Source organism: Staurois parvus, unplaced genomic scaffold (assembly GCF_062004578.1).
Source record: "Staurois parvus isolate SC_StPar_1 unplaced genomic scaffold, SC_StPar_1.0 ptg000152l, whole genome shotgun sequence".
NCBI lineage: Eukaryota > Metazoa > Chordata > Amphibia > Anura > Ranidae > Staurois > Staurois parvus.
This window is the reverse complement of record NW_028317948.1, coordinates 2,841,176-2,852,487: the sequence shown is the minus strand read 5'-3', so window position 1 is coordinate 2,852,487 and position 11,312 is coordinate 2,841,176. Positions and strand designations below refer to the sequence as shown.

At 40.2% G+C, this 11,312-nt stretch overlaps 1 protein-coding gene across 1 annotated transcript in view; it reads right to left on the bottom strand.

Moving 5' to 3' along the window:
• Positions 1-6,074: 6,074 nt before the first annotated feature.
• METTL9 (methyltransferase 9, His-X-His N1(pi)-histidine) overlaps positions 6,075-11,312 on the bottom strand; it is a 56,556-nt gene continuing 51,318 nt past the window's right edge. The window contains exon 5 of the mRNA XM_089674805.1: positions 6,075-8,528. Within this exon, the coding sequence (XP_089530931.1) occupies positions 8,326-8,528 (203 nt within the window). The 3' untranslated portion in view covers positions 6,075-8,325. The remainder of the gene's footprint in view (positions 8,529-11,312) is intronic.

Sequence of the window (11,312 nt, the reverse complement as noted above, 5' to 3'; positions counted from 1 at the left end):
GTTCAGAAGAACAGCGTACCTTGATTAAAAAGTTGATTGGAGAGGGGAAAACAGATAAAGAAGTGCAGAAAATGATAGGCTGCTCAGCTAAAATGATCACAAATACTTTAAAATGGCAACCAAAACCTGAAAGACGTGGAAGAAAGCAAAAAATTACCATTCGAATGGATAGAAGAATAGCCAAAATGGCAAGGACTCAGCCAACAATCAGCTCCAGGAAGATCAAAGAAGGTCTAACTTTACCTGTGAGTACTGTTACAATTAGAAGACGCCTATGTGAAGCCAAGCTATCTGCAAGAAGCCCCCGCAAAGTCCCACTGTTGAAAAAAAGACGTGCTGAAGAGGTTACAATTTGCCAAAGAGCACATTGACTGGCCTAAAGAGAAATGGCGCAACAGTTTGTGGACTGATGAAAGTAAGATTGTTCTTTTTGGGTCTAGTGGCCGGAGACAGTTTGTCAGACGACCCCCAAACACTGAATTCAAGCCACAGTACACTGTGAAGACAGTGAAGCATGGTTGCGCAAGCATCATGATATGGGGATGTTTCTCATACTACGGTGTTGGGCCTATTTATCGCATATCAGGGATCATGGATCAGTTTGAATACATCAGAATACTTGAAGAGGTCATGCTGCCTTATGCTGAAGAGGAAATGCCCTTGAAATGGGTGTTCCAACAAGACAACGACCCCAAACACACCAGTAAACGTGCAACATCTTGGTCGCAGACCAACAAGATTGACGTTATGGAGTGGCCAGCCCAATCCCCGGATCTTAATCCAATAGAAAACATGTAGGGTGACATCAAAAATGCAGTTTCTGAGGCAAAACCAAGAAACAGAAAAGAACTGTGGAATGTAGTCCAATCATCCTGGGCTGGAATACCTGTTCACAGGTGCCAGAAGTTGGTTGACTCCATGCAACACAGATGTACAGCAGTTCTCAGAAACAGTGTTTATACAACTAAATATTAATTAAGTGATTCAAAGGAAAGCAAAATCTTCAAACATTTTTCAGTTTATATAGTGAATGTTTGAGTTTGTAAAGAAGAATACAAACACTGCTATTTTTTTTTACTTTTCTTCAATTGTTTTAGAGGAACAACACAAATTTGATATATTTTTCTTCATGTTTTGATTTGGAATAGAATGTGTAGTGTTCCCAATGCATTTGTGTGTATGGAAATAAAAGCTATTAGAAGGATTTTGAGCTTTATTCACTTTTTTCAACACACTGCTATTATTTTGAACACAACTGTAGCTATGCGACCAGGGCTTGAAGTGATCACTGGAGATGGAACTTTGCACAGACGTCAATACTTTTTCACCTCTCCCACTGAGATTACCAGCTTCCTTGTGAGTGCTTTGCAGAGTAGAACTTCTCCCAGTGACATGTGACTAAGTCATGTCAACAACTAAAGTTACCAGGTAGTGTCCCGTAGACCACTATGGTCTGTGTCATTTGGCTGAATATGCTTAGAAATGGTTTATAGGGCTATAATATATAAGCACAGTCAGTACAGGGGGCCCGGGGTTTAAAACAGTGGTGCCACAGGTATCAGACTAAGGCACGTACCCACCTATGGAGGTTAAGAGCCAACTGAAGCACCTTAAGCTGGCAGCATAGGAGGCCAAAACCATCGAGAATCAGGTGGCAGCCTTGCAAATCTGGGAAGCAGTTTCTTCATGCTGAAATGCTCAAGAAGCACTCACAGGTCTGCTAGAGTATGCCTTGACAGGAAAACATGGAACCCAATCCCTGAAACCCAAAGCTTGAATAATGGTCTGTTTGAACCACCTAGAATTGGTGGAATGATTTTTGCACCCTTTTGGGTTCTATCCAGAATAAGTCTTTCTGAAATAAGTAATGGCTGAAATAGACTTGCACAGGCCAAACCATATCCAACCTTTTGGTGAACTGAAGCTGGACAGAGGGACATAAACACAACGTCCTGGTTGAGTTGACAAGCAGAATCTTGGGCTAGAAAATTCTGAGTCTCAACACCACCTCATCCTTGTGCCACCAGTTCAGACACTAACCTCGCACAGGTAATAGCTACAAGAAACATCATCTTGTGGGGGAAAGTAGAGAGAGGAATGTCTCCAATGGGGCTAAACGGTGGTTTAGGAAGTGAAGTGAGAACCAAATTCATGGCACAATGAGTCACTGGGGAATGAACAAAGGAACTATATGGGAGACCCCTTTATGAAGATTTTATTTAAAAGAGTGAATAGTCTCTGAAAGAGGATAGAAAGGGCAGAAATCTCTTACTGGATACTGCTGCGAGACAAACATACAGTTGTGTTCAAAATAATAGCAGTGTGTTGAAAAAAGTGAATAAAGCTCAAAATCCTTCTAACAGCTTTTATTTCCATACACACAAATGCATTGGGAACACTACACATTCTATTCCAAATCAAAACATGAAGAAAAATATAGCAAATTTGTGTTGTTCCTCTAAAACAATTGAAGAAAAGTGAATATTAGACTGTTCAAAAAAATAGCAGTGTTTGTATTCTTCTTTACAAACTCAAACATTCACTATATAAACTGAAAAATGTTTGAAGATTTTGCTTTCCTTTGAATCACTTAATGAATATTTAGTTGTATAAGCACTGTTTCTGAGAACTGCTGTACATCTGTGTTGCATGGAGTCAACCAACTTCTGGCACCTGTGAACAGGTATTCCAGCCCAGGATGATTGGACTACATTCCACAGTTCTTTTCTGTTTCTTGGTTTTGCCTCAGAAACTGCATTTTGATGTCACCCCACAAGTTTTCTATTGGATTAAGATCCAGGGATTGGGCTGTGCACTCCATAACATCAATCTTGTTGGTCTGGAACCAAGATGTTGCACGTTTACTGGTGTGTTTGGGGTCGTTGTCTTGTTGGAACACCCATTTCAAGAGCATTTCCTCTTCAGCATAAGGCAGCATGACCTCTTCGAGTATTCTGATGTATTCAAACTGATCCATGATCCCTGGTATGCGATAAATAGGCCCAACACCGTAGTATGAGCAACATCCCCATATCATGATGCTTGCGCAACCATGCTTCACTGTCTTCACAGTGTACTGTGGCTTGAATTCAGTGTTTGGGGGTCGTCTGACAAACTGTCTCCGGCCACTAGACCCAAAAAGAACAATCTTACTTTCATCAGTCCACAAACTGTTGCGCCATTTCTCTTTAGGCCAGTCAATGTGCTCTTTGGCAAATTGTAACCTCTTCAGCACGTCTTTTTTTCAACAGTGGGACTTTGCGGGGGCTTCTTGCAGATAGCTTGGCTTCATATAGGCGTCTTCTAATTGTAACAGTACTCACAGGTAACTTTAGACCTTTTTTGATCTTCCTGGAGCTGATTGTTGGCTAAGTCCTTGCCATTTTGGCTATTCTTCTATCCATTCGAATGGTAGTTTTTCGCTTTGTTCCACGTCTTTCACGTTTTAGTTGCCATATTAAAGCATTTGCGATCATTTTAGCTGAGCAGCCTATCATTTTCTGCACTTCTTTATCTGTTTTCCCCTCTCCAATCAACTTTTTAATCAAGGTACGCTGTTCTTTTGAACAATGTCTGGAACGACCCATTTTCCTCAGAATTTCAGAGAGAAATGCACTGTAACCAGCATGTACAACATTTGCTGCCTTCCTTCTTAAAATAAGGGCAATAATTGCCACCTGCTGTTCAAAGAATGAATGACCTCACTAATAGAACTCCACACTGCTATTATTTTGAACATGCCCCTTTCAATTAGTGATTCAATTACACAGAATCAGCAGCATGCATGTCATGACTGTTGGGTCTGTTGGATTTCGATTACTCAACTACACCTGCTAGTAAATTATTTGCCAAGTAGAAATATCATTTCTACCAAAAACAGTGATTGATCAGGTTAGTGATGTCTGACTGCTATTATTTTGAACACAACTGTAAGTCCAGGACTAGCTGCAGCAAGGAGAGGATTTGTCCGATTGAAAAACTGCTAGGGTGGAAGCCCTGACACTCACAATTAGTGAAAAATGTCTTCCACATACAATAGACCTTGTGGGAAGTAGACTTCCGAGATGCCCCTGTCCCTCAGACCATGGGCTTCAACAGCCATGCTATTAAAGTCAGGGCTGTGAAGCAGGATGGCAAATCGGTCTTTGGGATAGAAGATCTTGACAATCTGTCAGTACTTTTACCACATCCATCTGGAACAATACTGGAGCAATGGGGATCAGCTGAACGCCCTCAACCTTGACAAGGAAGAAGTTAGAAGGGCATAGATCAGGAGGCACTGATCCAACAAGTTCACCAGAACAGATACCCTTAACACCTCTAAGTGTAGGGACCATTACCCCAGGTCCAGATGATGCCAGTTAAGAAAACTTGCTTGTCACTCATCTACCCCTGGAGTGTACATAGCTAGTAAGGTTGGAATGTGACTTTCTACCAAGGACAGGATCTGATCTACCTCTCACTGCAGATAAAATTCTAGTTCTTCCCTGATGGTTGATGTACAGCACTGCCATGGCATTGCCAGGCTGCATCCAGATTGGATGACCTTCAGGAAAGATGGTTCCACTCTGCAGTGTCAGTCAAATCACCTGAAGTTCCAGGACGTTGATCAGGAGAAGAGAACCCAATGATGACTGATGACCAAGTTCCCCGCATGGACAAAGTGCTTAGAACCTCGCCCCAGTTTGACAATTGGTATCCTTTATAAGGAACCTCCAAAAGACTGGAAAAAAGAGCTTTCCCGAGTGCAGAGCCATATTCTTCAACCACCCAGCGAAGGACAACCTTGTCCTAGCTGTCACATGAATTGATCTGTCCTGGGACAAAATGCTGTGTTGCCATTGGCTACCACAGCAATCAATCACAGCCAGTGAGAAAGGAGCAGGGGGGGCGGGACTGAGCCGCATTCTGTGTCCTATAGACATACAGAGCTGGCTCAGGAGCGAGCAGCTTGCTATGTGGGCACTCAGCTGGGGGGGGGGGGGGGCGGAAGCCAGGAGCGCCAGCAGGGCACATGAGAAGAAGAGGATCAGGACTGCTATGTGCAAAAACCATTGCACAGAGCAGGTGAGTTTACCATGTTTGTTATTTTTAAAAATTAGAAAATGTACCTTTACAATCAATTTAAGCGGGATGCACAGGCTAGTTGAAAAAAACAAAAACAAAAAAAAAAAAACAGCTTCCCTCTGTCTTAGGTTGACTGAAGTTCAGTGGATAGGACAACTTCCACTAGAAGAGAGGGACTCTGAAAAGTCCTCTAGAGCATGGTTTCTGAAACTTTTTATCTTGGAGGAACTCTTAGCAAAACATTTAAGACCTCGGGGAACCGTTGAAATAATTTTTAGATCTACAGCTCAAGGAACATTGGTGTGATCAGCAAACTGCTGATGTAACAATTACTCTTATAAATAGTATTCAACAGAATGTTAAAACTTACTTCCCTAATGTGAAATGTGTGCTTGCTTTTTCTGCACAGATTCTGGGTAAAACTTAAACTAAGCAGTGTACAGAGTCAGCAGGGCACAGGATGACAGAATAGTAGGTTCAAGAGAACACACTAGGGGGGAGGGGAGTGAGCAAGGAGGGCACAATAAATATGGGGTGGCCAAGAGAGCACAGTAGAGGGTGGGAGGGTACAATACTGGGGTCTGTAATATGTAGTGCAGCAGTTGTTTCTCCATGCGGAATGGTGCAGTATTATATCTGGTGCGCTGAACTCTGCCCTGCCCGCCCTTCTCTATATACTTAACCTGTGAGTGGTCATACAATTATAGCTGATTGGTTTGAGTGTATATACACATTTATACAGCATATATACTGTATACACATACCTCCATCAGAACTTCTTCTTTATAAAATGATACTTGGCTCTTATACGGTTTTGATGTAATCTACACTTCCCTATTTAAAGTATATGTTACAACATGATAAACAGAAAACATTATCTTTTTTTTTTTCATTCTAATACCTAAAATTTTAATTCCAGACATAGGACTCTTTATTCTCATGGTTAAAAGACATGCTTTCAACTGGCAATCAAGGTTGATCACAATGAACAGTTTAACATTTCACAGTTCTCATGTTGACCGTTTATTGCAATAGTTGATTTATTTTTCTTTAAAAATGCCAATGAACCTAAAATGCAACTTGGCTTAAAAATTACAATTATGGATGCCATTTCCAGACAGTCATTCCAGCAAGTTAATAGAGCTAAAGAAGATATACAGCACATGAGATAAAACTGCTGACACACCACTGATGTCCTCATATCCTGTTGAGCAAACACTTAGGGACATAGCTAAAAAAAAAAAAAGCAGGCAATTCTGGTAGCCTAGACTCGCCCAGGACATTCAGGAAAGGTATAAAGAGACTGCAATGCAAACAATCATTTAAATCCTGATTTTCAGGGTGGTAGATATGCAGTGAATATTTGTGATGGTGAGCGTGCAGGGGAAAGCAGCCGGTTTAGGCATGAATGGGCATATCTTTGATAGATACTGTGTATGCCATATCCAGGCCAAAAATGACAGAACACAGCTCAGGCTCCATGAACGGCACTAAGATATCTATTGCTCACTGAGAAATAAGAATTTCAGATGTGTAGCAAACAGCACCAAATTAGGCTTCATCTGATGAACACTGAGCTGGGGGTTTGTACTATAAATGTGGCAAGTGATCAGTTATCATTTGCTGCTTAATAAACAGGAGTCATAGGAAGATAGTGGAGTAAGACACACTCTGCCCTAAAATAGCTATTGTAAAACAATAGGTTATCCTTACCCTCACAGAACATTAAAGAAAATATCATGTGTAGGTTTTTATACATCAACAAAACAACAAATAGATTTTAAAACCATGAACAGGATAAATAAAACCCGAATATACTCCCTTGAGTCTGAAGCCCCAATGCACAAGTGAATATATTTGCAATTATGTGTGAAATAGGCATGTAGGTTTCATTTCACAATTGATGGCCCTTATAAAAAGATAATGAATAAATAAAAATATAAAAAAAACATCATGACTATGATTTGGGATTTTATCGAACAGTGTGTTAAAATAATGCGTGAGCTAGGAATATGAAATATATAAGAAGCATGGCGGAAAAAGCAAGCCAACACAGAAAAAGAAAACTGCATGAAAAGAAACTCAGAATGAACAGGCTGCATATAATGTGATAGCATAGCAACTCTGCCCTCTGTTACTCATGTCTTTCCAGAGACTGCATTGTTTTTCACAGCCTACCCTTGTGGCTATGTTACAATATATCATTGTGACTGAAAGGTTAGATTTTTCCTTGTTTTATCACAAAAGCCAAAACTTTAGAAATGGTAATAACTATAACAAAGTAAGAGAGAATAAAAACTGCCTCCTAAACAGTCGTCTCCGGAACAGATTTTTTTGTCCTTGTGGCATTGGTCACCAAAGAGGGTAAATCTTCTCAGATGAGTACAGACAGCAATAAAAATGCTTTGGAACAGTTATCCACTCGATCTCGAACAAAAAAAAAAGTGTATTACCCTAAATAAGACTGAAGCCAAGGCTTGGACACTTGCCCTGGATACTTGATTCCTTTCAGCGATTTCTTAGGCAGGGATAAGCATAATAGCCCAGAAGCCTACAAAGCCAACAATCACATATTTGTTACAGTATATTTCTATCCAGGTTCCCTTTGAAAGAAAACCTGTGCTGAGAAAGATTAATTGCTGACCTCCCAAAAATGCCAGCTGCTTGGCTTTCTTGCTGATTCAATGGCTTCAATAGTCTCCAAGTTGCACTCTGGAGTCTGGCTAGTTTCTCTGGCCATGGCTTTAATTCGTTTTGAAGGCAGGCTTAGACTGTAGGTGTTTAACTTGGTGTACCAATGCATACAAGTGATTGGTAGGTACACACGCTCTATGATGTCGGACAAGAGGGTGGCCCAGGGAATCCATCACGTTAATGGTAGTAGCTCAGAGGTTCTTCATTGTATTACTTTTGTAAGTCAGGTGGTGGTTTAGGTTTAGTAACCATTTAACGAACATTTTATGGCACATTTTTTCATCAGCACACAATATCCCAGTCACATAAAAATGTGTTCACATTTTGTTGAAAAGGTAGCACGGTTGATTTGGTTAAAAAAGTTTTCCTGTCTGAAATTCTGTAAATACAGAAACACACACACAACACTTATATATGCATTACACGCATGGATCTGTTGCACATACAGTAAAAAGCTGTCCTTGAATTAGTTTCTGCTTTCCTACAAAAGTCTTTTTTTTTTTTTTTTCAGCATTCTGGCTCAGTAGGAACATTAAGGTTCTTCTCATTCCCCAGGTGTTAAGTTTACACAGGCCGAAGAACAAAGACAGCATCATCCAGAACATAATAGTCATTGTACATGTCTCCTTCGCATAAATATGGAAGTCGGGTAAAGGTTTCCACTGCAAAGCCAGCTTCCTCAAAGACATCAGCCAGGCTGTTCACTTGTTCTTCCCACACAGTTCCATTAACCTGCATGATCTCTGATGGCTTCTCCCACTTCCCACCTGGCAGGAAACATGAACATAAAAAGAATATTTTTAAGTATCTGCAATGTATGCGGAGAACTGTGTGCATGCTGAATTTACAAATCACAGTAGGCATGGCTTGTGTCTGTATACTGATTCCCCATCCTAACTAATACTTACATTGAAGTTAGTCATACCTAGAAATATTGAGACTCACCAACTCCAGTAAAACCATAGGAAGACTGATCTTTGGACGATTTGGTCATACACAAGTACAGCAAAATCTGTATGACCTATTCTTTCAGCACCCATGCTGAACTTCATTATTGTTCATATAATAAGTAGATATTACATGCAAAACAAGTGGTAGGGCTATTTCATAAGCCAGGAGGGCAACATATGAGGTGAACATTGGTAAATTGGATTTCGAATACAACATTTTTAGCAGTTAGAAATGTGTATGGGCATTTGGTGGCCAAGAACGTCATATACATGTATATCAGTAAACAATGCAGATATAACTGTCATATTTTGAGCTTTTGTCAGTGCCATATGCAGTTTTTTTTTCAGATGAATTTAGGCAGCATTTGCGGTTAGTTCAAGGGCACATTCACACCATACGTGTATATAAAACAATGGTGAAACTGCAGATTTCACCTGTAGAAACAGGAGTTTACATCAGTGTTCACACACGTCTTTTTTAAGTACAGACTGACATCCTGGGGTTTATTTACTAAAGCTGGAGAGTCCAAAATCAGACTCCCTTCTGCATAGAAACCAATCAGCTTCCAGGTTTCATTGCCAAAGCTTCATTGAACAAGCTGAGGTTAGAAGCTGATTGGTTTCTATGCAGAAGGAAGTCTGATTTTGGACTCTCCAGCTTTAGTAAATAAACCCCCCTGTGTTATCAACCCCTCATTAGTTATCCCCAGATCAGAGACTCCACATTGCCGGGGACACTGCAGGAGGGACATCGTGGGAGCGCAGGACAAGGTAAGTGAAGAACAGATCCCGGAGCAGTGCCACATGGTAAGCCCGAGTGTAGCTCGGGGTTACCGCTTTTGGTACTGAAACTTTACCCCGAGCTACACTCAGGAATACCGCCAGGGGGGTTAAGCTACATTGACACTAGCCTCCTGCATTTGATTTATTTAACCACTTGACCTCTGGAACATTTCACCCCCTTCATGACCAGGACATTTTTTGCTATTCATCACTGTGCTAATTTAACTGGCAATTGCTCGGTCATGCAACACTGTACCCAAATGGTATTAATTTTTTTTCAAACAGAGCTTTCTTTTTGTGGTATTTGATCACTACTGGGTTTTTTTTTTAATGTATTTTATACACAAAAAAAAGAAAATGTTGAAAAATTTAGGCCAAAATGGATTCAGCTATATCTTTGGTAAACAAAAACAAAAAGGGTATATTAAGTGGTTTGTGTGAAAGTTGCAGTGTCTACAAACTATGGTATATATACTGGAACTTACGCATCTATAGACACGATAATAGTGATCAATGACTTACAGTGCTGCGCTGCTAATGTCAAATATATACACCAAAACATCAATAAATTAAATGTACATATAGCATACATGAATCTGAAAACAACGGTGAATAAACTTTACATCAATTTTCTTCACAACTTCATACAATTCCTCATGTGATCATATAACAAACACTCCAGGAGAGTGGAAGAACCTCTATTTATTTATCATAAAGCGCATTTCAATTGCCTTAATGTGAGAGTTCTGTGAGCACCGAGGTGACACAACCTGCATACTTTTCAGCACTGCAAGAGATGGTGTTGGTTATATCAGCACGTGAGGCATCATATGAAGTTGTGAAGAAAATTAATATAAAGTTTATTCATTATTGTTTTCATATTTCACATGGACTTGTCTTTATGGCCATTATATTGTCACGATTCATGCATGCTGTATGTATATTTAATTTGATGATTTGGTGTATATATATTTCACATTAGCAGCACAGTATTGAGTTTTTTAATTTCATTTATGTTTTTGTTGTGGGAACACAAATTTTTTATGCTAGCAGGAGCTCCATACATTATTTATCACATTGAGGTAGCACAGGAGTTTATTCTTTATTTTGCAATGACTTACAATGTGACTGTGATAGTGTGGCAGACAATCTGGTACTAACATACACTGGCTGGAAAGGACACTAACGTCACTAGTGACACAAATACAGTGATCAGTGATAATACTGTACATTGCACTAATGACACTGGCTGGGAAGGGGTTAACATCAAGAGGAAAATCAAGGGTTTAACTGTGTGCCTGACAAGTGTAATGTGTACCACTTTTACTCACAAATCTGGCTGCTTTTTCTCCCTAAACTCAGAGTGGAATTCAGAAAGAAAAAAAAAAAAAACAGTGAGACTGCGGTCTGTGTAGAGTTTTGTGTGCTGTGATTGGCCACAGACGATCAGCAAGTATAGAGCCAGAATCATTGGCTGAAACCTGTGGACTAATTACTGCTGTGTCCAATCACGACACAGTTCAGGGTGGGGAGGTTGGTCATAAAAACCCGGACATAGGCAGCGATGTATAGGTAACTTGCCCAGCCCGCAGCTGCTGCCCCGCCCACAATAATTGTACTGTATTTGGGCAGCAAACGGCTAAACACAGGATAAATTATCTGGGAAATATAAACAAACGTTATACTTCCCAGATCAAGTTCTCCTGCGCCTAAATGTACTTGCATTTCCATGCATTTAGACATGTTCAGGAGTATACCATCTGCCCCGATGCATATTCACAGCCTGAAATATACCATTTAAAAACGATTACATGCATT